At 40.5% G+C, this 26,868-nt stretch overlaps 2 protein-coding genes across 2 annotated transcripts in view; one reads left to right on the forward strand and one right to left on the reverse strand.

Annotated features, from left to right (window-relative positions):
- Positions 1-887: 887 nt before the first annotated feature.
- tyw3 (tRNA-yW synthesizing protein 3 homolog (S. cerevisiae)) lies at positions 888-9,419 on the reverse strand. The gene is made up of 6 exons (XM_042493346.2): positions 9,033-9,419; positions 7,585-7,665; positions 7,389-7,487; positions 6,143-6,214; positions 1,601-1,734; positions 888-1,487 (listed from the first exon to the last, which is right to left on the reverse strand). Exons 1-6 carry the CDS (start codon positions 9,198-9,200, stop codon positions 1,247-1,249), a joined length of 795 nt encoding a protein of 264 aa, XP_042349280.1. The 5' UTR covers positions 9,201-9,419; the 3' UTR covers positions 888-1,246.
- A 6,316-nt stretch (positions 9,420-15,735) lies between these two features.
- Positions 15,736-26,868, forward strand: part of LOC121951857 (phospholipid phosphatase-related protein type 4-like) — an 80,790-nt gene continuing 69,657 nt past the window's right edge. Inside the window, exon 1 of the mRNA XM_088085275.1 lies at positions 15,736-16,211. Coding sequence (XP_087941401.1) covers positions 16,128-16,211 — 84 coding nt within the window. The 5' untranslated portion in view covers positions 15,736-16,127. The remainder of the gene's footprint in view (positions 16,212-26,868) is intronic.

The following is a 26,868-nucleotide window of genomic DNA, read 5'->3' on the forward strand; positions in this document are numbered from 1 at the left end:
CTCTTACATCAGCAATAGGCAGAATTGTTGAATTAGAAGGCAGACAATACGAGTAAATAGGCTGACTTTCCAGGTTGGATCTTATATTTAAAATGTATTTTTTTTAAAAAAGCATGAAGGCATTTTAAAATCAACATGTACATCTTTTAATGATTTAATTGATTCATTTAATTGATTTTTCTTTTTGGCCACCTTTTTTTTTACACATTCAGGAGACACAGAGCATTCATTAGCCATCCTGTTTATGTCCACCTCATGATTTTAAGCCCAATATTCTCTCTTTTTCTTTCTATTCTATCTTTTCTTCCAGCTTCTGAGAAAAAAATACCTTGCTCTTTAGTTGCTTAATGCACCCCAGTTGCTCATCCTGAGGTAGTGTACAATGGCTTTAGCAGAACATTTTTCACAACAGCTGCTGCTGGAAACCAGTGGCCGTTTTTAAAAACATTCTGAGAATCCTCTCAAAGAGCTCCTAACTCGCTTAAGAGTGATTTAGGAAAATTCTCAGAGTAACTCTGAGCAAGGAAAGGACAGAAACTCTGACGTTAGTGAGGAGGTGTGGTTGACTACATTGCTTGGTGTCAAACATTCTTTTGACAGATGTGATTGGTTGTCACAGACACACTCTATTATGAGCTTGAAGGCTGTGGACATCACTGGAAATTGCTAATAACTGACCACTAGAGAATATTTCTCCTACCTCTTTGTCTTTCTCTCATATATGTGTGTGTGTGTGTGTGTGTGTGTGTGTGTGTGTGTGTGTGAAACATTTGGTTTTTTTGCCATCCCCTGCACTGAATATGGCTATTTTCTTCATCATTCCATGTTTTTTAATTTCGCAAAAAATTAATTAAAAAAAATAGAAATAAAAACAGAAACCAAACATATATGGTACATAGTTTTTAATTACAATAATGAATCAATACTAAATCATAAATCATCATTTCACTTCTGGAATCATTAAAAGCAGTGATTCTCCTGACGTTCATGTTCACACTTCTTCTGTCCATGTTAGAACCATGTTTACTCCACCATCACTCCAGCAAGCTTTTGCAGTTGCTGTTTTTACACTGATCACTAAAAGCAGCTCCACAGCAGGTCACTGATGCAGTTTGGGTTACCATGGTGATCTTCTTTGTGATACAGACTATAGCGCTCTCAAATCAAACTGACAATCTGCACCAAAACATTAACACAACAGCCACATTATTATCCAGTCAGTGATGACAGCAGCATGTTAGCATGTTCATGTGAATATACTATCCAGACAGTCATCCAGCTCTGACATGATGCTAGATCCGTCACTATGGCAACAGTCAGTATGATGGTTCTGTTCTCTCTTTCGTCTTCGTTTATATACACTTGTTACGTCCTTCTCTTTTTGTGTCTCTGCTCTATGAGGTGTTTCCTGCGAGCTGGGCGGATCTGACAGCTGTAGTCTGTGTAGTTTCTCTGTCTGCAGCGCTGACTGCAGATTCTGGTAGAACCTGAAGATAGAATTACATCTGGATGTGTAGAAGTGCCGACTTTTTTTTAGCAGTGGCTAAGCCATTGTTAGTTTTACTGGTGACTAAACGAGAGAGCCAATCAACAGACTCACCTGTGGATCCGTCTAAGGTTCTCCTCCATCTTCTGATTGGCTATCTGAGTCAGGAAGTTGATGTACTCTTGTTCAACCAGGAGTTTACCTTTGTGGCTGAGAGGAACCTCCAGGCCGTGGGTGCTACGGACTGCCTAAAAGGACAAAACACAGCAAGGATACACTCACATTTGTACACATTATACTCAAGAAACAAAGGCAGCAAAGCAAAGAGCTGGTTCGACAGCAGAAAGTTTTATTTACTATTCACTAGGGCTGTAAGTGTGTCACAATGTCATTAACCCTTTAAAATCTGAGCATTCAGGCTTTAAAAAAAAACAAAACATAAGAAGAATTTACTCAAAAATTAGCAAGAGATTTGTACATATAAATATATTTGGACTGATGTTGGTTAAAAAAAATAAACTCAGTAGACAAAACAGACAATCATATTTGTTGCGGCTGCCAACCCTGACTCTCTCTCTCATCTGGACCACCCGGTGAGCACGCACCTTTTTGCACACACACACACACACACACACACACACACACACACACACACACACACACACACACACACGCCTACTCCCGTGGGAACCACCCCAAACCCACACACACTCAAACACCGTGATCCTCAGTTTCTATCTGTATGTCTCTTACACACCAGCCCCTAATTATTAGGTCCCACATAATAATTCACATTTCAAACACAATAAGAGACATAATAAATCATCATATCAATTTCAAAAAATGCAAAAAATGTCCAAAAAAAAAAAAAAAATTGTTCAAATCCATAAGTATTCCTTCTTCTGGTCATCTCCATGACCGATAGGGCAGAGTCCAGCTAAGTCCGGAAAACACAAAGTCCCTGTAGAGGTCAGCAACGTCCTCATGCTGCCTCCTCCTTCTCCAGCAACAAACACACCTTGGATATGGGTCTGTCCAAGCAACTGGTCCTTGTCTTGATCCGAATTTGACACACAAATCCCTTGTGATCCGGAAAAGTTTGCAAGACACGTCCCATCATCCAGGAATTACGAGGCGCGGTAATGTCCATAAGCAAAACTAGATCTCCTGCAGCAAGGTTCCTCTGAACTCCAGTCCATCTCTGTCGTTCCTGTAGCAGAGGCAGGTAGTCCTACTTGTCTCCATCTTCTCTGTGCGTACATGTCTGCTGCTTGGAACTCTCCAGGTGGTAATGAAGGCTGGTTCTTAAGCAGCAACAGATGGTTCGGTGTCAGTGCTTCCAGGTCGTTAGGATCTGTGGAGGCCTTGGTGATGGGCCTGCTGTTGATAATGGCTTCTACTTCACAGAGAACTGTGTGGAGCCCCTCCTCATCCAGGCATTGCACCTTGAGGGTAGAGTTCAGGACTTTCCTCACCGATCTAATCAGCCTTTCCCACACTCCTCCATGGTGTGATCCAGCAGGGGGGTTGAATGTCCACTTGATGCCCTTTTGGAGCAACACATCATGCACCTGTGCCTGGTTCCACTCTTGCAATTGCTGTTTTCAGCTCACGTTCTGCTCCCACAAAATTTGTCCCATTGTCAGAACGCAGCTCACGGACCTGTCCTCTTCTAGATATAAAACGCCTCAGTGCATTTATAAAGGAGTCAGTGTCCAGAGAAGATGCCACCTCGATGTGAATGGCTCTCAATGCAAGACAAGTAAACAGGACACCATACCTCTTCACTGTACTCCTCCTGCTTCTCACCTCAATGGGTCCAAAATAGTCAACACCCACACAGGTAAATGGAGGTTCATCAGGCTTGAGTCGATCTGTGGGCAAATCTGCCATCTGCTGGTTAACTGGAGTGGCATGTAGTCTTCTGCAGATGGTGCACTTGGACAGAACTCTCCTAATGGCAGTGGTCACTCCTATCATCCAGTATTTCTCCCTGAGCGTGGACAACATGTGGTTACGGCCGCTGTGTCCTACCTCTTGATGTACAGTTCTCAGCAGCAGGGTAGAAATATGAAGATCCTTTGACAGAATGATGGGATGTGTAGACTCCAAAGGCAATGCTGCTTTACTGAGCCGTCCTCCAACACGCAAGACTCCATCCTCCAGCCTTGGACACAACTTGTACAGGTGACTGCTTCTCTTGACATTTTGTCCCTTTTCCAGACACGAGAACTCCTCCACAAATTTTCTCCTCTGACAAAACTGAATTATGGCCAGCTCAGCCTTGTCAATGTCCTCCACTGTAAGAGCTCCCAGAACAGTTGTGCTTTTAAAGATGCGCCTTTCCTGCTTCTTCATTCTCTGTTGCTTCGTGCTCTCTTCAATCTGATTGGCTGTCCTTTTCTTCTTGATACAGGACCACAACCATTCCTTTAATTTCAACCACCATGCCACAGCTTTCTTTAATCGGATCCACGAGGAGTAATGATGGATCAGGTGAGTAGTGGGATCCTCTCCAGTTTGTACAGCATTGACAGTGACACTCTTCTTCACCTCTGGGTCGTCCTGGGAGAGATGGCTCACAGGTTCAGGGTTCACAGGCCACTCTGTTTCAGGTTGGCAAAGAAACGGAGGACCCATTAGCCAGAGTCTGTCCTGCAGAAATGTCTCCACTTTGACCCCTCTGGATGCTCCGTCTGCTGGATTTGAAGCTGTATCCACGTACCTCCACTGAGCAGGGTGAGATGATTTCAGTATCTCTGAAACACGATTGGCAACAAACACCTTAAATCTGGAGCTTTCATTGTTAATATATTTCAACACAGAAGCACTATCAGTCCAAAACACAGATTCCTGAAGACTCGTGCAGCTCTTTCTTCCACAGGAAATCCATGCGGCGGGCCATTGTTGCAGCAATCAGTTCCATTCTTGGAATTGTAACTGTTTTCAGTGGGGCAACACGAGACTTTCCCATGATGAAAGCACTGTGCATTTGGAAGTGGTCATTCTGTAGCAGCAGATAAGTGACTGTACCATAGCCTTCCTCAGAAGCATCGCAAAAATGGTGGAGTTGCGCAGTAACAACGTCTCCAAACTCCAGAGGTTTTAAACACCTGGGCAGCTCAAAATTGTCCAGCAGGTGGAGCCCTTGCACCCACTTAAGCCACTTTTTGGAGACAGTCTCTGGTATGGGATCATCCCAGCCAACTCCTCTTCTGCACAAATCCCTCAAAATCCTTTTTGCCGTCAAAACAAGGGGACTTAAAATGCCGAGAGGGTCATAAAAAGAACTGACAGTAGAAAGGATGCCTCTGCGGTTGAGTGGTCTATCCTTCCATACAATTTTGAACTTGAAGGCGTCCGACTTGATACACCACTCTACACCCAGCACTCTTTCCATGGGCACAAACTCCCGGTCCAGGTCCAACTGCTTCACACTTTTAGCTCTGCGGGGCTCTGGAATGGCCTTTAGCACTTCAGGTCTGTTACTGTGCCAGTTAGTCAAACAGAATCCCCCTTTAGCGCACAGAGACATGAGCTCCTGACAGCGGGTCAGTGCTTCCTCTTCTGTTGCAACAGCCATCAAACAATCATCCACATAAAAGCAGTGCTGCAGCTTGTCCACTGTCTCCTTCTTATGCTCATGACCAAGTCCTCTGCACATTTCCTAGGGGCAAAATTGGCGCAGCTAGGGGAGGATGTAGCTCCAAAAAGATGTACCTTTCTCCTATATTCACGTGGTTCCTGGGTCAAGTCTCCTTGTGGCCACCAGAGGAATCGCAGCAGATTGGCATCATCTGTGGGCACATGCACTTGATGAAACATGGCTTCTATATCAGCCATGATGACCACAGGGTCCCTCCTGAACCTGGTCACAACCCCAATTAGTGAGCTGGTTAGATCGGGCCCTTGCAACAGCTCTTCATTCAGAGATTGTCCTTTGTAACTGGCACCACAATCAAACACAACTCGGAGTTTTTTCTTTGTTGGGTGGTAAACACCATGGTGCGGTATATACCAGACCCTGCCATCACTTCTTTCCAGCTCTGCATCAGGAACTCTTTCAGCGTAGCTTTTGTCCAGCAGATCATTAATAAAGGTGTTATACTCCTCGTAAAACCCTGGATCCCTCTGGAGCCTCCTCTTCAAATGGCTTTGACGCTGTACTTTCCTGTTATTTGGCATGCTGATGCTTGAATTTTTCAAAGGCAGGGCGACCTGGTAGTGACCATTGATGTGTTTGGCTGACTTTGTTGACAAAATGTTGCGGCTGCCAACCCTGACTCTCTCTCTCATCTGGACCACCCGGTGAGCGCGCACCTTTATGCACACACACACACACACACAAACACGCCTACTCCCGTGGGAACCACCCCGAACCCACAAACACTCAAACACCGTGATCCTCAGTTTCTATCTGTATGTCTCTTACAATATTAATGTATAAAATTTTTTAAAGCTTGATTTTTAAATGCACATTTTGTACGCAGAGTAATTCCAGTGTGTGTAATATTAAAGCTAAGGGTTAATCATGGTTATTATAGAAACTGTACGATTAATCACGAATAAAAAATGTTTTGCTTGACAACAATATTATTCACTGGAACCTCCTGTGCAGACAGAGTAATGGCAGTGAAATGATGTTACAGGACCTACCGTGATGATTTTTCCTGTCTTGCTGACCGTGAGACCAGAGTTCCTGAAGCCTGAGTTTACGGCTACAGAGTGCTGGAGGACAGACAAACCTTTTAATTACTAAATGCTCTGTTGATTGAGTAAACAATATAATAGGACTTTGGTGATAAACAGTTCTATGTCAAGGTCTAATGAGAAAAAGTCAGATATGACAAAAAATTTTACCAGAATTATTTTTTTTAAAAGTCACTTCTTGTGATAGTACCCCTTCCAAGTGCAGTCTGTGTATTGTTGAGTATGTTTTGTATTTAAATGCAGACCATGTGGGCTCTACTACATCCTGTAGGTTTCATGTGGAACTCAGACTGATGTTGATCGTGGCAGTGAAGTATATATCGAGTTGTACATCAATCACAGACTGATGTACAGAAGCTTCAAGCCACAGACTGAAGCTTTAACCCTTTGAAACCTGGATCATCATCTCTTTTCTTGTGCTGAGTCCAGATGCCTTTTACAAGACAGCTGAACCCTAAGCAAACTGGCTTGATTTCTCTCAAAAATATGGAGGAAAAGGCACTGAGCAACTTGGCAAGAAATGTCCTGCAATTTCCAAGATATTAGTCATTTAAATGTTTGTTTTTTGTTTGTTTGTTTTTTAGTGTAAATTTAAAAAAAAAAAAAAAGCTAGTGAAACTACATATATAATTGTAAAAATTATATATCTATATTTAAGCATTTTTCAGGTTATTTTCTTGCTTGTTTGTTTTTTTAATTTCCCTTTTTTTGGTTTTGTTTGTTGGCTAATCTTTGGGTAAATTTTGTACTTTTTACTAATTTCTTGCTCATTTTTTTGGGTCATATCTTCTTAAGTTACTCATTGCCTTCCTTCTACATTTCTCAAAGAAATAAAGACAATTTACTCAGGTTTCAAAGGGTTAGCTACATTGCACAGTGCATACAGTTTGTGTCACACTGATTTCTTTCTTTCTAGAAAAGCTTTTAGTCCCTCTGCTGCCCCCTGCTGGAACCAGCTCCTCTTAGACCTCAGATATGCCTCAACTTTAGTCATCTTTAAACATGAGCATAAGAATGTTTTCTAGAACAGTTTTTTATTGATCATTTTTATGGTACTTTTATTTTATCAATTTGATGTTAAACTCATCAGTGTTTTTATTTGTCCTATTTTCCTAAAATTAACAAAATCTTAAAATTTAACATGTAGAGGGTAAACAAAACTCAGCAACAGAACACAAAGTGTGGTTCTCACCATGAGCTGTGCATCCTCCAGCTGTCTGCACTGGACATGGAGCACAAAGGGCTCAAACTTTAACACTGCGTCTCCACTGGAGCGCTCCACAGCGGACATCTAAAGGAACACACACAGTGCACTCTCGTTAATATTCAATCCATATTCATGAGGTGATGATAAAATATCAGTAGTGCAGCAGTCCATCAGATCTCACCAGCTCATCACATTTGCATTTATGGTGGGAGACAAACAGCCAAACACAGTCCTGTTTGTGGACATCAGTGCTGTCTGGAGCCTGGAGAGGAACACATAAGACACAGAACTCACATTTTAGAACCAGACGAACTGTTGGTGGAGAACATGCTGTGGGAATGCTAGTCTCACTGAGCTTCCTTTTCAAACAGTTGTGTATCCTTTAATGTCAAAGGAATAACCCCGCAGCTATGTAGAAGCCATATAGCTCAGGCAGTGTTTGTAATTTATTAGAATGAAGGGGTGGTTCAAAAAGAGGGAGACGTCAAATAATTTCCAAGCACTGGGGTGTTTGTTATTTTGGCATAGGGGAGGGACATACAACCTTAAATGGTTGTACTTTGTATTTATTTTATTGGCGTATTTTACAGCTTTTTAGAAGGCATATTTTCTTGAAAAACCAGCCAGAAACTGTAAAAACAGGAACTATGCTTGGATTGACAAATTCCCAGTGGATCTTGGACACAGTATGTGCAATGAACGATTCTGTTAGAAAAATGAAATATAACTTAATCTGTGCTTAAAATAGTGACATTTTGGGGTGTCCGGTGGTTTAGTGGATTGAGCAGGCGCCCCATGTATAATGGCACTGCCGTGCTGCAGCAATCGCGGGTTCGAGTCGGGCTGGCAGCCCTTTGCTGCCTGTCATCCCCTCTCTCTACCCTCTCTCCCCCTTTCACACTGCTGATCTGTCCTATCTAATAAAGGCAAAAATGCCAAAAAATAATCTAAAAAAAATAGTGATATTTCATCAAGATATATCTCTGTTGTACTTCCTGCTTAATTCTGCCCCCCCCCAAAAAAAAACTGTTTGCACAAACTGACCAGCTGCACCACAGAAGTGAAAAATGTAGGCTTTTCTTTCATGGTCAAACATAAAAGGGTCTGTTTTAAAAATCTACTCTTTCTTCAATGCTTTTATGGTGGCGAGGCTCAAAATTAAATTTAAAAAAGTTATAAAAAAAAAATGAATTCACGCCCCTCCTCTGATAAAGAACAGTAGCCAACTTATAATAATAGTAATCAAAATTATAACAATACTACAACAACAACAACTACTAGTAGTACTAATAATAATAATAATAATAATTTTATTTGTACAGCACCTTTCATATGCAAAATGCAGCTCAAAGTGTTTTCCATGCAAGTTTGTTAAAAATTAAAAACAAACAAAACAAAGAAAAATACATTTTTATAAAGATAAAATAATTTTTCAGCGTACAGATACCCTTGCTTTGGAAGTATGCTGTGGAAAACTAATAAAAGAAATATAAATATAAATACAACAGAAACATTAAATAACAAAAGTAAAAACAATTAAAAAAAATGTATGGAAAATCATAAGCTGTTGCTAGCTCGTTAGCCTGTTAGCTGTGCCCACAGAGCAGCCCCGGGTTAAAGTCGCCTCACCCCGTCGATAAGGATGATCCTGCCGGAGCAGGAGCTGGTGGTGAAGAACTGCTCGCAGTTGTTGAGCAGAGACACCACATGAGAGATGTCCTCGTCCACACTGCCCTTCTTACTCAGGTCCAGCTTGTTGACACACTGCTGCTTCCATTGGCTGAACCTCTTCTCCATGGCTGACTGTCAGTCGCTTCATGAGGCAGCAGCGGTGTGTGTTCCTACCGTGAGCTGCCGACGTTCAGCCGCGCAGGGTGCGGAAAGACACAAAGACGTCTTTCGGATATGTCCGTAATTCTCGGTAGTTAGTTCGCTGTGAGCCCGGCTAAACACACTCAGATCCATGAGCCCACAGTGTTGTGGTTTAGATTTCCGCCTTTCCGTCTTCTTCCTCCTCGGTAAACATGGCGGCCGAGATACAAACGTGTAGCCCGCTGCCACCTGCTGTACCGGAGGTGCACTTTAAAAAATAGTAATTTCCTAAAACACGACATTTCAGGAAACAAAACATTTGGGACGACTAAAAAGACTATAAACGGGAAAGGTGGCTACCAGCGTCCTTTGCCGTTTCGCTGAACTCATACATGAAACTGCTTTACTCTGTGTTTATGTATTTTAATCGCTTGCTTTATTTGTTTTGAAGAGAAAGAGGTCCCTGTGTGTAATCCGGCTTCCAAAAAACCCCCCTGAATAAAACTGAAGGAATTCTAGTTGGGAGAAGTTTTACCCCTAAATTTTACACAGTGCACATTTAAAACATCTGACAAAAGTAACTGATGGATTTCTGAAAGCTTCTTCAGAGTTAACTGTCAGAGTTAACTTAGACAGAAGTAATTGGCCCTGAGCACATCTCAAGACCAACATACCATTTCTCTCACCATATTAAATATTAAATATTAAATATTCAGGGTTTCCCACAAAATGCATGCCTGCCACAATATTTACATCTCTCACTGCATATTGTTTTTGTTGTTGTTGTTGTTTGTATTTTTTTATTTATTTATTTATTTATTTATTTATTTATTTGGAGCTGGACCGTTCAAAAAACACAAACAAAGCAAAAAAATAAACAAATAAAAACAGGGAAATTATTCTTGGGAAAAAGATGCTTGACAATTATAATAATTCTGTAAAATAAATATATATATTTAGAGTTATCGTAATTTAATTTAAATATTTCACTTTGATAATTCTAAATATAGTTCTATGGGCATATTCCCCTAGCTTTAGAAACAAAAATTCTGAATTTACTAATTTCTAATAATGTGGGGTGTATACCAGAGAGCAGGTTTAGTGTAAACTCTCAGTAACTTCCCCCTGGGATCAGAGTTTAGTGTTGCACTCAGAGTTTGTTAAACCTGCTCTCTGGGATGGGCTCCTGGACACTGAGAGCTCCCCAGTTCCTTTAAAAAAATAAATTTAAAAAAATTATGGGCTTTTTGCTTTTATTGTTCAGACTGATGGGGCGTGCAAGAGGGAGAGGGTCACAACATCTGATAAAACCTGATTCATTGGAATTTTTGGCATATTCAGATTTTGTTTTGCAGTTTTAGCAGTTCGAAGTATTATTGGAGTTGTATTTTACACATTATGGTTAAAACAGCAGAACAGACCGATCAGACAGTCTGCATCTTCCAGTCAGCTGTGGCTCTATTTTTTTTCTCTGTCATATTCACCAATTCACACACAATTATTGGTTACCATACAAGGTGCCACCTGATGCTCAGCTTAAACATTCACAGGCACTCACAAAACCACAGCACAGCCATCAAAATACAGAGAGAAGGGGGGGGGGGGCACATTATCCCCTGTAGGACTGGCATGGTTATGCTGGCCCAGAATCTATAAGTGACAGAGCAGAGAACAGTAGTGTAGAAAACAGCTCTAACAGATCAGATTACAGAGACACAGTCTAAGCACAGGAAACCTGCCATGAAGACATTATGAGGATCAGACCACAGGTCAGTTTACTCTTCTTCTCTTATGCTGTTGACATGTTGTAGTGACCTTTAATGTGTGCAGCAGCAGTGTAAACTTCAGTTCCCTGATCACAGGTGAGTGAGTAGCTGGCAGTAAAGGAATGACAAGTCAGGGAGTCACATTAGAGTCCAGTGTTGGAGAGCGAATTACAGCAGGACAATCAAGACTAGTGGACAGAGTTTGTCTTATCGTGCTGTCTCAGCTACTGTGGGAGATAATTGCAATGATATTGACCATGGCCAGCCACACTGGATGAATTTAACAACTTAACCCCAGCACTGTAAATACAGCTGAGTGTTAGCAGTCCTGCTAACAGTGTTCTGAAACCTGGACTGACATCACTTTTCTTGATGTCTTTTACAAGTATTGAAACCTTTGAGTTTTGAGCATAGTTGTGCAATTTCTTTCAAAAACATTCGAAAATAAAGGCCATGAGCAACTAGAAGAAATCTACCACAAATTGCAAGAAATTAGATTTAGAAAATTATTTTTTAAAATTATAATATTCAAGCACTTTTAACAGTCCATTTACTTTTTTTTTTTTTAACTGTCGTTTTAAATTCCAGGTCATTTTCTTGTACTTTTTGCTATTTCTTTTGCTGATTTTTAGGTTGCTTCTTTCCTTGCTCATTTCTTCTTATGTTTTTGAAAGAAATCAATCCAATTTGCTCTCTGGATTCAAAGTGTCAAACATCAGTTCAACAGTGGAGGTGTAGCATTGAGGCTTTACTTTCACGCTGTCAATAGACATTGTGAGATATCTCTTTTTTTAATCTTAAATTCTCGTCAGTGTGTAACAGATTCTGAAACCTCATTCATCATTCTAATCTGCTCAGTGTCTTTCTTTAGAGTTACATCAGAGTTACTGTATTTATTTTATTTTAGGTATTATACATTACAATTATTATTATCATAGATATTACCAAATGTTGTGTTGTCTGTATGTGTGTCAGTCCCTTCTCATGCTTATCTTGCTGATATATTTGACCAAAATGACATAGACTAAAACTGAAGACACTTCCTGCATTTTCTTTTTTTATTTTAATCAGTTTTGTAAGGTTTTTTTTTATAAAGTCTAGTTTTTTATTTTTAATTACTAAAAGGTTTTTTTCACACTTTGTTTTTACTTTAGTTTTAGGTAACTATAAAAACCTTGCATTAAGTTGGAAGTGAAGACTGGCATTAATCTTTAATTTTCTTATTATGAACAGATCCCATGAAAAGATTAAAATTAACAAAGTATACATTTATCAGTATTTTCTTGTTTCTTTACTTTGTCTCTGTTTCTCAGCATTACGCCCATTTTTTTTCCCACCTGAAGACATAAATATTTAAAAACAACTCACAGTTTACTGTATATATATTCATTCTTTTGAACGCAGTATCTTAAGAAGGCGTTGAGGTAGTTTCCTCAAATTTGGCACAAACATTTACTTTGACTCTATGTTGAACTGCATTTAGTGGTTGAAATTCAGAGGTCAGAGGTCAACTGTGACATCATAATGTTCTGCAAAAACACAAAACAGTACTCAACATCATAACTCAGGAACAGAGGGGGAGACATTTGGTCAGATACTAAACTGGTGACATTAATCTGTAAACTGTGCTTATTGTAGAGATCTTCTGTGCTGTTTTAGGGGAAGATGTGTGTGAAGCATCCGTGTTTTTACAGACATGGTTGTAAACTTGGAACAGGGAAGCATAGAACTGTGAGGCAGTAATTTTAGTTAATTTATTTAAACAATCTAAACCAGCTGGCCACTGTAGTTTGTGAGCAAATGCTACTCAAAAGCATTTTTTGGGGACTATTTTTAGTGGCAGATTAAACCACATTTTGTGCCCTAATGAATATTTGGGGCAGCAGGATGGTTTATTTGGGATAAAGTAAACCATGTTTGTGTTTATCCTAATGAAAGTCATGTCACCCATTGCCATGGAACTTTATGGCACAGTAGAAGAAGATCTATCAGGCAATCAATCGGATTCATACTTTATTCAAATTGTCTGACCTAAAATAAAGGTGTACTCTAACAATGAAATCTGACAGCAAACTGTAATGATTATTGTATTGTCATGTATGTATGAGTAGAGAGCTTCATGTAAAGCATGTGCAGCTATAGTAAAGATCAGCACCATTGGTGTCTCAATACAAACCCTGAATCTCTGTATCTGAAACAACAAAGTGAAGGGTTAGGGGGCGCTGAATCTAGTTGTATCTTTTTGCAAGGAAACTGGTTTGTTTCTCCCAGCTGGTGTAAAGCCTGTCACTTTGTTGCCAGAAGGAATTTATTCATATTTGATGAATAATTAAACAGAATTAGAGAGTGTTCCTCCCACTTCCCTGCACACACACTGACATTTGTCAACAATTAGCCAGGCAGTTATATTACATTCTGTATCATTTTGTGCCAACAAAGGACTTACAATTCTATCACATACAATTGCTATAACATGCTGCTGTTACTAGTGCAGTATTACTTCTATGCTAGTTGTATAGTAGTATAGTACAGAAGTAATATGCTCAATAGTATAGGCCACTAGCTTTTTATGCTTCTATTTGAAAACACATTACATATACAACATGACAATGCAGTCACACAAAGCAGTCATCACACACTCATCACACACACATATACACACAAAAATTACAACAATTACAATTATGTTAACGTACCATTAAGTGCAGCTTCATGATGGAGCCAACAAACACTGGACTTTCATGTAGGAGTCTGGTATTTGCTTCTGTCTGACTTTGAAGTATTTTTTTCTACACATTACCATGTGCCTCTTCTCCCTCATCCTAATCGTGTGGGATTTTGTTGCCTAATCCTAACCATCTGTGCCAGCATGTGCGTTTGTTGAAATCCTGCCATTGGTTGCCATGTGCTGTTGTTGTCTAAACATAACAATGTGCAGCACCATCCCATCATGTGCTTGTGTTGACATCGCAGAGGTGGCTTCCTGAAATATAAATAGAAAAGGCAGAAGGATATATTAAGTGTAGATGTGGAAGTTCACTGCAAAGTGGCAACATTTGAACGCTTGGGGTTGGAATGTGCTGAGTTCACAGTTTAAACTTGCAATAACAGATTTTTTTGGCCACTTGGGGGCAGCAGAAACAAGCTATGAACACAGCCCTAATGGTGTGTTCACAGCCAACCTGATGTGAGCATTTCACAGATCAAGTCAACATATTATGTCAATGCAAAGACACAGAAAGACTCAAGTTGACAATGGACATGTTAGATGCGATGCTATAGATGCGAAAAAAATGGTAAATTTGCATCATGCATCCACCAGTACTTAAATTTTTGTTTGTTTGTTTGTTTTTTAAGTGTACTTACAGTATTTCTTGCAGGTTATGGAACATTTTATTCTAAGTTGCTTTATGCCTTTTCTGTCAAAGAAATCAAGCCAAGTTGTTCAGGCATAAAGTACCTGAAATAGTCACTTCACCATAGCTACAATCACCTTATTCCCTAATCAAACTTATTGTCTATCTTTCCATCGTTCTGTCTCCATGACAGTACATGAGGCTGAGTGACAGGCCTGATCACGGGGTGCATCAGCACACTGACAGCAGATTGTAGGCATAGTCCTGAGGCCACATCATGGCTCAGTGTTTGATGGCAGTGTGTCCTGGAGGCTGTGTGCCCCACATATTATCTGAGCAGGGCTCTATTTTGCTACAGGGGGGCGTTCTCTCTCTCTCTCTCTCTCTCTCTCTCTCTCTCCCACACACACACACACACACACACACACACACACACACACACTCATGCGCGCTACCCGTGCGGAAAATAGGTTTTTAGCACACTTGTGACGTCACGCCCATCATTCGCCTTTGGTTTTCCTCCAAAGATTGTATATCAATAAGATGGATCACTCTGTAGGAGAAATTCAGGCACTAAATTCTGGGTTGAATGGTGGGTGTTTGCGGAACATTTCACCCAAATGCAAATAAAAAATATTGGCGTGCTGGTGATATTTAGATATGCAGAATTTTGGGTTCTTTAAAACACTACAGGCTAATTGATAATGTATATCAGTCGCTGTGGTGCCGGGGGAATGGATGTCAGGGATGATTACTCTTGTGCTTGGCACCTGCTGGTTCTGTCAAGTTAGCAGAAATTAGACTCAATAGCCCAGATATGCTTAATATTTATACAGTAGTCTAACCTTTAGTTTAACCTTTATTACAAAATCAAAACTCCTCTGGAAACAGTTCAAACAACACTAAGGATTTGCACAAACAATGTTTAACCCTTTGAAAACTGGTTTGGCATCACTGTTCTTGTACTGCGTTTACATGCCTCTCACAAAAATTTAAACCTTTGAACCCTGAGCAAAATTGGTTTGGATTATTTTGAAAACATGGAGGATAAAAGGCAAAGAGCAACTTGCCAAGAAATGTCCCACAAATTCACAGAAATGCAGAAATTTATTTTTTTAAAAAGCTTGGGAGAAATGTCCAGAAAACTATAGGCCTATTTATATATTTTGACATATTTATATCTCTTAAGTTGCTCATTGCTTTCGTCCCATATATATATATATATATTATTTAAAAAAAAAACAAGCTAATTTGCTAAGTTTCAAAGCGTAAAAAAGCGCAGTGGAATTATTGATCCAAACGAAAACAATGCCGGGAAGTCGTCAAATGGTTTTATTTTGAAAATTGAGAGAGGAAGCGTGATTGTTCCTGTGTGTAGCTTGATGGCGGTCACCTGCTGCAGCAGAGCAGCGGCGGAGGAGAGTGAGCGGAGCAGCGTCACATCACTGAGGTACCCGGGGTGACCAGAGGAACCCTGTCCTCTGAGCATCGTCTCTGTAGTCAGGATGAATGCTAATGTAACCTCAGAGAGAGGACAGTTCGGGGGGATACGGTGCCGGTCCAGCGCTGACACACATTTGTGAAGCCCAAAAACCGCATTTTCGGGGTGACCGCGGACAAATCCCGTTAACAGGCGTCAACACCTCCAGCTCAACTCGCCGGGCGATGGACGTCCGCCGTTAAAGGGTCGGTGCTGGACCGGACTTTGTCGGAATTTCGCCAAAATTACGACGGGAATCAAGTATAGCTCCCTGTCTCCCGGCAACGGGAGAGACCACCGGCCGCTCGTGATGTCTCGTGCCAAGGAGCGGCTGAAAGGCGGGAATGAGACCAAGGACAGCGTCACTCTGCTGCCGTGCTTTTATTTTGTAGAGGTGAAATATCTCTTTTTATCTATCTATCTATTTATCTATCTATCTGTCTATCTCATAATTTTGCAAAGGTGCAGATGGCAGTAAGTGGTTGTCAGGCTGCTGTCTGTTTTATATGCTCTGGGTTTACTTGTCAGCTGGTCCAATCACACAGAACACCACAATCAGGTTCAACTAATGATGCAAATCAATATGAAGTTATCTTTCTGGACGCTTTACATCCAGAAGATACCATGTGCTGTAGAGATGTACCATAACAATGAGTGAGACAGGCTGTAATCCCAGTGTGAAACTCGTGCAGTTTGAGAGCAGAGATGCTGAGAATCTGTATTCACCTCATCCCTGTTTACTCTGTTCTTTTAGCAGCCAGTGACACTGCAGTCTCCACACCATGTTATGATTCCCAGTGTACAAACACATCATGTTGTGGGGCAGGATGCAGAGATTTATGCAGCTTGTCTTATAGTGCCTCATCAATCGTGTGTCATCAGTCCAAACACATACGTATAGTACATAGGAAAAGAGTGAAGAGCAGACAGCAACAACAGTCCAAATATGGGCTTCAATTTCATGCCACACTAATGCTATTTAGACACAGTTTCTGTGTAATCATCTGTATGAAGAAATGATTGGCCACAGTTTATCCTGTTCCCGTCAGCTCACTGGGTTCCACCGACTCTCTAACAGTAATTGTTCCTCGCCTCAGGACTAAAGACTTCAGTGATGCTGCATTTAGTTTATAAGCCCCCAGACTATGAACAGCCTTCCTGTAGGCTCCACAATGTGCACTTCTCTCAGCATTTTCAATTAGTATTAGCATTATTACTTTCAGCAGTAGTAGTGGCTATACGGATCACTATTGTTTGGACGCAACCTACTTTTCCAGTACTATGATAGTATCATATTGAAATATGAACACAATAGAAGATTGTGTGTGGCTGCATCTCTCAGGCAGTGCCGCTGTCTGAGGCCCCAGTCCAGATACTCTCTGTTATTTAGCATTTCCTGTCAAAGAAATCAAAGATGTATCACTAGTACTATTGTTACTTGAATATATAAAACGTGAAATATTCGTGTCTAAATGGCTAAACTGACTACACCAATGTTATTGATTTAGTTGATTTTATTCAAGGTGCGTTTCATTTGGTCACCTGTCCATGGTGTCCTGCTTTAGCCCCTGGAGTTGCTCTAACTTTAGGGGAAACACGTGAAACACCAGATGATACAGTGTAAATCATACATTGTCATAGAGTTTTACACTGTAACAATAGTACAGTATTAGTGTTGGGCCGATGGATGATGCCATTATTGATTTACCAGATTTTTGCATTACTGTGGACTTTGTCATATGGCAGTTCAGCAGACGTTGCCCAGCCTTATGCAGCATTTTTTTCTACCTAACAGCATAGCCTTATTTTTATTAATGCATGCCATCTTGCAATAATACAGTGGAAACCTAATTCCTTGATATGATGTTTGTATAATTCATTATCATATTAGTTATTATATTTCTATATCAATCCAGCTTACTACAGTGTGGTACTATGACTAAGCTAATACATATAATATAATAATAAGCTAATGCAGACAGTATGTTAGTGTGTACGGTAAGCTCACATGTTGGTTAATCTTACGCGTACAGTAAGCTAGTGTGATTACTGTTCTTATCCCAGTATACAAGCATTGGGGTAAGAATCCAAGTATGTCAGAATCCACCGCAGCAGGTGGTGATATGTCCCCTTTCAGCTACTGGACCTTCTTCCATTTGATCTATTTTGTCACATCAAACAAGTTACCAAGCTGCGGGTTGCACGTCTAAGGGCAAAAACATGGATAGCTTTTAAGCAGTGAACATTTCGTTCATTCTCTACTACTTTTTGTTGATACCTTCATCTTGTTTTCTTCCTTTCTTCTTCTTTCTTTGTTTTCCCTGGCTTTTTCCTACGAATTTATGCTGTACGACTTCCAGGTCAAAACCTGGCACGGAGACTATTGAAGATGTGTAGAATGCCTAGGCCAGCTTAGAACGATTTCAGTCAGACTGACATGTTTACATGTATTTTAAAAGTCCAGTTTTAGTCGGACTAGCACAATAATTTGACTTTTTTTTAACATCATGTAAGGGTACTGGGTGTTGGCAAGTGGCAGCACTTCGTCTAACCTTTGCAACAGCGACATTAGAAGGCTTGCTCAGCGGTGGAGTTTAGCGGATTTGAGTGAGACCTTCCAGGTGCTGTGGTTTACGCTGGCTGAATTTGAGTTGCTGGGGAGTGAGGTGCATGTGGACTGAATGGTTACACAGTGTTGAGTGGCAGCCATGCTCTGGGAATTCTCCACCTCATGATGCTCACTACCATGGGCTAAGCAATAGCAATGTTTTGCTGGAGTCTGACACCCGTATTCCAGTTTTCAAGACTTAAATGGTTTGAATGATCAAAGGTCTTGGGCCTGTATTGAGTCTTGCTTGCTGCTGCTCAGCTACTGCTTGCATCATCAGGTGTTGGAATTTGGGGTTGAAGTGGTTTAATAGAGTCTCGCTTTGACCAACAGAGGTACTGCAAAATGTCCTGGCAGGTCATACTGTAACATATAAAGACAGCAGCTTTACATGCTTACAAAGAACTGAATTAAAAAGCAACCTAGATATATGTAAAATGTTTTAATGAAGGCATAGAGATGATTAACAGTGACCATATTTTTTCTGATAACTTGTGTGTAAACGTGAAGCAGCAGAAGCTGAGATATCCCTTTGTCCTTAATGTAGGTCAAGCTCCAACCACTGATCCCTAACTTCCCATAATGTGACTCAATAGCACCCTTTATTAGACACTCCAGATAGGGATTGGACATTCCATATATAGAGCATTTTCTGGTCTGTGTAACTTTATATCATGATATCTATATATACTGAATAGTTTGGATATTATAGTCGCTTTGAAATAACCAGATTCAATGAAGTAAATACAAACAGAGGTACAACAATCAAGTATATTGAATATTGCCATAAAACAATTCTTCTTATTGATTTTAAACATTGCCCAAAATAACCCAACCAGAGATATCAAAAGGAAAGCTTTTTAGGTGTAAATAGCATGGAAAAATCCGTAACATTTCAAATTTATATCATGTCATCCATCATCCAACTCTGTCTTAATGCTGTTGACAAACATTTACCTTTCATAATCCACATCCTCCGTTTGCATGCAGACTTTCTATAAATTTGTCTCCAGGCCTCAGTAACCTTAATGACGTTATCACGGTTCTTTTTCCTACTAGAAAAAAAAGCTGCTCCAAAGCCACAGAAGACAAAACAAAGGCAGCTACTTCTGTTAAATTGGTGATGGAAATGTAGTTATGTGTTAAGATTCCTCTAGATGAAACACAAACTGTATTACTTAATGTCATAGCTGTACCATACTGTACTGCTAAGCTGCTGTTAAGCAAGCAGTCGCCCCCGCTGCCTCCTTGTTTCCAATGTAAATATGATGGCAGCCTCTCCACAGAGGTGGTGTGAAGAAAAGAGAAGGCTGCTGCTCCAAAGTACGTGCATGCCTGCTGCTGACTGAGTTTGATCTTGGTTCGCCTTTCTTTAATTTGCCACCACTATAAAAGCCCCAAATTGATTTTTTTTCAGTATAATCAGCAGGTCAAAGCAAACTTTAACACCCACTGTAAGAATAACGTTTCACTTTCTCTCCACCTCTTGTTCTAATGCTCAGTCTGTGCCCAGAGCACACTCTGCGCTTAAAGAGTGTGAAGCAACAAATAAATGAATGGTATTTACATTACAACAGCACTCCTAATGAATGGTCTAGCTCCAAAAATACAAAATCAATACGTGGCTGCTGATGTTCTAATCGTGGCAAGCTGCCACAAATAAATGAATGTGTGGTAAACTCTGAATTTTACAGTTAACTTTATAGGAAAACATTACAGGATTAGCTAAAAGCCGATCAGCGATGGCAGAGAGAGACTGCAGGGAAGAACAGCATATTTTCACAACTAACTCAGTATGTTAAGTTTTTTTGTCCAACAAAACTAAAGTTAACGGTTGTTGTTGCAGTGAAAAGACTAGCCAAGATGGTTTTTGTGAGTTTTAAATTTTTCCTGTGTGAAATGTGTGGACTTAACACAGCAATGAAACTACTTTAAGTTTAGTAAAAGAAAGAGGCTTGAATTCAGAGGGAGTATGGTTGTTTTTCTGTTTAACAGGTAAAAATTGGTGTAGAGTTTTACCTTTTTTGGCATTTTTGTGAGTTTGCTTTATTTATGAGACTAAAAGAGCTATGAGAGCTTGTGGAATGTCGCAAACCTGCTGCTCAAACACATTCCTGCACACACACCTGCCCAATCATATTGGCTTGGAATATGTCATACATGCTACAATAACTTTTATCATCCCTAGCAGCTCTGTTTATATGGTTTTGTTTTGTTTTTTAACAAAAAATAGTCTACCATCGTATACCGTATACCCCAGTAAAATGCCAGGGAGGTATTAGGTATTTTGGTTGTTTTTTATCTGTTTTTTTATGCTGATGCTATTATCTTGTAGCACATTTGGATTTGTATCAAATGTGAAGTGCACTATAAATAAAATCTGTTATTATTATTATTATATCTCAGTATTTTTAAATCCCCTTTAAACTAATGTTAACTACTTAAAAAAATATTGAGTGAACTGAATGAACTATTTAACTGAACAGTCGGGATCAGAGCTCTGCAGATATAAACACGCCTCACCTGTTCACACTACCACCCTTACCACTCATTAAGTAAGACTATTGCCGCAGCGCCGTTGAACTTGTAGATTTAGTCTGTATAAGCTGGAAACAAACTAACAGCTCTCAAGTTCAGATATTAATAGGATTTGCAAATCACAGTAGTGCTCCATGGTTGCAAAATGTGACTAAATAGTCACAGTCTGGAGCTCTGCAAAAGCCCTGCAGTGTGTTTGTCTGTGAGAGGCAAGAGAGCCATAGGAGAGAGCGAGGAAACCCCAATGCTGATGGCTTATATAAACAAAGTGACAATTTATACTCAGTGTTCCCGATAAAGTCAATATATATATATATCGCACTTTGAACAAGCTATGATACCTCGAGTATATTCAATATATCGCCCACCCCTAGGAGGTATAAAGATCTGAAAAAATAGATACCACCCCAGCCTTCTCTGTTCCACAGTGCTCCCTCTCCACACCACTTGTGCAAACCAGTAGATACCTTTCAGCTGCTTGACTGATGTGTTAGTTGGTGATGGAGCATTTCCCTGCCTCCTGTCCAATGCATGCAAGTTTTCAAACCAGTCTTCAAATGGGATCCATCCATGATCCCACTGAGCTATAGGCAGAGCTGTATATTATGTGTTCGGCATACTGAATAATGGATGAATGACTAATGAGAAAAAGCCTTTTGGCACATAGTTTTTGCTGATTTGATGCTTTTTCTTAGATTTTGCCGTGTTCACAGTAAACAGAGCGCATGATGAAGGATACCTCCAGCTTAGCCTCTTTCTCCAGATTCAACAGTATAGTGAAATCTGGCGAGAACTCAGAGTTGCGCATCATTATTTATTAGTGTTGAATTGTCTTTGCTTTGAGTTGAAAAGCATTCAGACTGGATCATAATTATTGCGTGATTCTCCCTTCTCTCCCTGACAGAGCTGCTCTGTGTCTCCTACATTTTCTCTCTCACACACTGTCACACCATCCTACCCACCAACTGGCTGCTAGGCAACATGGCCCTCTGAATGGGGTGTATTTTTACATCTGTGTGTTCAGGGCTAGAGACGTTCTGAGGAGGAAAACATCCCTGCTGCAGCCTGCTTTCCTCTGTGTGCACAGCGGCCACTGAGGCTTTGGTCCATGTGTTTTTAAAACAAGGGCATAGGTTTTGTGTCAGTGTCGCAGGGGGGCACATATGAAATAAGGGGCTTGGGGGTCCTCTGCCAGAAAATTTTGAGCAAACACTCCATTTTGGTGATTTTCAATGCATCAATTTGTGCCTTTTCTGCATCAATTTAGTTGCAAACATCTTTAATTATGTCAAGTAAACCTCCTCTGCTACTTTAATGTTTTTATTGGCGACAAATGCACATGTTCTAAATACTGAGGGGGATGTATTCCCTGTGCCCCCCTCCCGACCCCAAATCTCTGCCTACTCTTTAAAATGATCATCATAATCGAGTGACTGCACCAGACATGCATGATAAATAGTTCACCCCACAGGATTTGCACCCCCAAAGATTATACTTTATACTAGTTTTTTCTTAATGTAAGCATTGCAGCATCTTGGTAGGTGTAGTTTTTCCAGCCCATTCTCACTCTGATCTTGTCGTATACGTCCACTCTGTCAGTGCTTTTGGTGTACAAGCGTGATGCCAAAAGCCACCTTCCATGTCCAGCTGGAACGTGGCTGGATGGCGTCAGATGAAAATGTGACTGGACAGAACCGGTGGTGTTATCGAATGCTGGCGGATGGCCAGATGGCACCGGGTGCGTCGAGAAAGTAGCGGGAGGAAACCAGTAATGTGCACATGAAATGCTGGAGGACAGTTTCAGGCTATAACGCTGCCCACCATGTAATACAAGGACCACGAGCACGCTTATATTGAGGAGGATGAGTCCTACAAACAACTTACTTCCTGTTTGGATGTGTTTTGACTTTGTTACCTAATTTTAACTATCATGACAGTCCACACTGGTTGCCATGTGGTGTTGTGTAAACATAAGGACCGTGCTGCATCATCCCACCATGTGCATTTGTTGACATGACGGTAACTGCATCCTGATGCGTAAACAGCTGACTCACAAGGATACCTAAAACATCATAAGCTGTTGCACAAGGTCACTGACAGAGTGGCAACATGTGATGAGGTGGAAAGAGAACGTGTTTTTTTCTTTCTACAGTGAAAAAGGAAAATAACCCTGTAGTTTGATGGTTAAATGCACAAGAGCAGGGGCCTCATGTACAAAGGGTGCGTACGCACAAAAACGTGGCGTACGCTCTTTCTCACGGCAAAGTTCAGATGTATCAAGAGTGAAATGACCGTGGAAATGTGCGGTGCCTCACGCCAACTTCATAGCTGGCGTACGCACGTTTCTACAGCCGTTGATACTTTGGCGACACTCAGAGGTGATCCTGGGAAACATAAAATAAACACGTGTAACCAATCCGTCCTCTGAATGATGACTTAATGATGTGCACATCAGAGACACATGAACAATTAACACCAGTGAACAATTAACACACACACACACAAACATACGTGTCTCCAATTACATGAGTGGATATAAAAGCGTGCGCAGAGCTGCGGCCGGCCTTGGAGCGCAACACAGCCAGGAGCCATGCGCTGCCTGTGCCCATACAGGTGCTGACCACACTGGGGTTCCTGGCAACCGGGGCATTCCAGAGGGAGCTGGCCGACCGATCGGGACTGTGCCAGTCGACCCTCAGCCGAGCCATGCCAGCCGTGTGGGACGGAATTATCCGCATGTCAGCCAGATATATCAAATTCCCATACCATGCAGCTGAACAGGTCAACATTAAAGCGCAATTTGCAGCGAGAGCCGGTTTTCCTAATGTAATCGGAGCTATCGACTGCACACACATTGCTATAAAAGCGCCGTCACATGATGAATTTGTATACATGAACAGGAAACACTTTCATTCCATCAATGTACAGATCATATGTGATGCGCAAATGCAGTTAACCAACATTGTGGCGAGGTGGCCTGGTTCAACGCACGATTCACGCATTCTGAGTAACAGCATGGTTGGGAACAGACTACAAGCTGGCACTGTGCGCGATGGGTGGCTTCTTGGTAAATAAATTTGTCGTGTAATTGTCCTAATATTAGTCCCTGTGATGCGCATTGAGCATGTGCGCCCCCAAATCATATCCCGTCTTCACCGCATCATTACTAGTCAGCGGTTAGAGTTAGTGACTTGCTGTGTTTTGCTGGTTAAACTACAGTTTCAGATCTTTCTAACAAGCCCCTATTTGTCACTGTGCGCAACGTACTCATGTTAATAACCCCGTGCGTAAAGTGTGCATAAAGACTTATCAGCCTCACCTTCTCCCCGGCGCACTTCTGCACTAATTTGCAACAATAGTGTGTGATCCGTGTAAGTGTATAAACTTAATGAATGGAAGCTTAAAATCCCGTCTTACTCATCTTTTGTTTCTTATTTTCTGATCGTGCAGAGAGGGGAATCTCAGGTGCAGGGCTTATTTAAATATGATTTGCGTATTTAAATGGGGGCGTGGACAGGGAGTGGTCGGGTACTCCAACATGTGCGCTCAATTCCACGCTGATTGGGATGTACAAAGGGAATGTGCTTGGATTCATGCGTGCGCCCAGATTCATGCATCAGGATTTTTTTGTGCGTACGACGTTTTCTGGATTTGAGCGTACGCCATGTTTCAGTAGGAAATCCACGCAAGTCTTTGTACATGAGGCCCCAGGTCTATATTACATATATCCTGTGTATGAAATGTCTATGGTTACTGCGCTGCATTTTTATTAATTATGAAAAGCTGTTCACAACTCTTGCTGCGCAGGGCGCAATCTAATGTCCTCCTCCTCTCCTTGCACTTTTACAACTGAAGTTACACTCAGTAACTACTCTGACTAATGAAAAAAGGCTGTACAACTAGGCCTGGGCGATAAATCGATTTTAGTGATTAATTCAAATTTGTCATTCTGGACGATTTCTTAAAATGCAAATCTTGATTTTCTCCTCCACCGCTTCCTTTGACCCCCCATAATCACAATGGACTGTGACCTACCCCTGCACTCCCTTCCCTGAGATAAACACACATGACAACATGACTGCAAGCGTGAACGGCAGTGAAGAGTATGTAACCAAAAGTCTTGTCTGTTATTTGGAACAGTTTTGGTTTTATGGCGTCAGATCTAAAACAAACCTCAGTCCGCTGCAAAGTTCATTTAAAGGTTTGGTTTGGTTTGGTTTGAAATTTATTTGAACATTGAGCATCAATCAAGCAAACAAAAAACAACAAACAGCAACAAAGGGAGCGAAAAGCCCAACGAAAACAGTCCATGCCCAAGCAGAGTGGGAAGAAGTCGAGACTTATAATGTCTCAGCCCTTTTCCTTCTATCCCACAGAAATATTATTCAATCACAATAATAATTTTAAAATTACAACAGCAATAACAATGATAATAATATCATCATTATGATAAAATAATAATAATAATCTTCATTATCATCATCATAAATGAAAACTGGCGATAACAAACCATAACAACAACAGCAACAGCAATGATACAACTACTACTGCTACCACTGATAATCATAAGATGTATTATTTCATGACCTAATAAGTATCTCGGATATAATATCCTCTATATAACTATTATTATTATATTATTTACTTTACTTTACTTTTTATATTTATTACTCTTAGTAATTATATATATATATACATTTACACACATCCATGTACATATATACTGATACACACACACACACACACACACACACACATATATATATATATATATATATACACATACATATATACATACCTACATATACATACATACACATGCGCATGTCTATACACATGCAACACACACAATAACACATATGTGTAGGAGCAGTCTGTTATCATACAGAAGTTAGCAGTGGCTCCTCCTCCATGTACCTCTCGAAGATAGCCTCTTTATATTTCAGTTGAAATTGTCATATGTTTTGGCTCAGTTTTAGGTCATCGGCCAGTCCATTGCATAATTTCACACCATAAACAGAAATACAGAGGCTCCTCATTGTTGTGTGTATGCTAAGTCTTTAGGTTTAATGGTCCCCGTAAATTATAGCCCCCCCTCTTTAAAAAACATTTCCTGTATATTTTCAGGTAGCAAGTTATTCCTTACTTTAAACATTATTTGTGCTGTTTTGAACTCCACCAAATCAAGGAATTTTAAAGCTTGTGACTGTAAGAATAATTGGTTAGGATGGTCCTGATATTTGACGTTGTGGATAATCCTCATGGCTCTTTTTTGAAGTTCACATATCTGTTGTAGTGAACTTTTGTATGCATTTCCAAAACAGAAATGCTTCTTGACAGTTTACTCTGGATATGCTTCATTTGAGGCATCCAGCAAATCTCGTCATCTATGATGACCCCCAAGAAATTATTTTCATGTTCTCTCTCTATGTCCACACCCTCTATTTGTACCTGGTCGTGACTTATCATATTTATATTTTCCAAATATCAAGTTTAGCGACAGCTTGTTTATATCAAACCATTTTTATTTCTATTTATTCATTTCCTGCCAGTGCCCTGGTTTCCCCCACCACCATCAACAACACGTACGTTAGGTTAATCCACCTGTGGGTGCTCCCAACCGAGGCGCCAGCAGAAGATACTCTGATGAGTGCTGCACGCAGCTGCTCACTGCTTCTCTGTACAATAAACATGTGACAATAAAGAACTCTTCTTCATCTTCTTAAAAGATATGATATAAATGAATTAAATATGTAAATATGTTTTGTGAAATTACTGCAGCCTTCAGTGCAATGTAAACTTCAAAAGGGAAATCCAGTTTACTATATTAACAGAAGGAAAATTCAGTTTGCCTTTTGCCTATTTTTATTGCTAAAATAAAAGCAAAACTTGTTTTGAATAACCT

Source organism: Plectropomus leopardus, chromosome 12, assembly GCF_026936395.1.
Source record: "Plectropomus leopardus strain MGB_pleo_1.0 chromosome 12, ASM2693639v1, whole genome shotgun sequence".
NCBI classification, from domain to species: domain Eukaryota; kingdom Metazoa; phylum Chordata; class Actinopteri; order Perciformes; family Serranidae; genus Plectropomus; species Plectropomus leopardus.

Excerpts from the sequence above, each read along its gene's own strand:
- tyw3 (XM_042493346.2), bottom strand. The coding sequence starts at position 9,200 with ATGGAGAAGAGGTTCAGCCAATGGAAGCAGCAGTGTGTCAACAAGCTG. Across the intron at positions 7,666-9,032 it reads GGATCATCCTTATCGACGGG|GCTCCAGACAGCACTGATGT; the intron begins GTGAGGCGACTT and ends GTTCCTCTCCAG. Across the intron at positions 1,488-1,600 it reads AACCTTAGACGGATCCACAG|GTTCTACCAGAATCTGCAGT; the intron begins GTGAGTCTGTTG and ends TTCTATCTTCAG.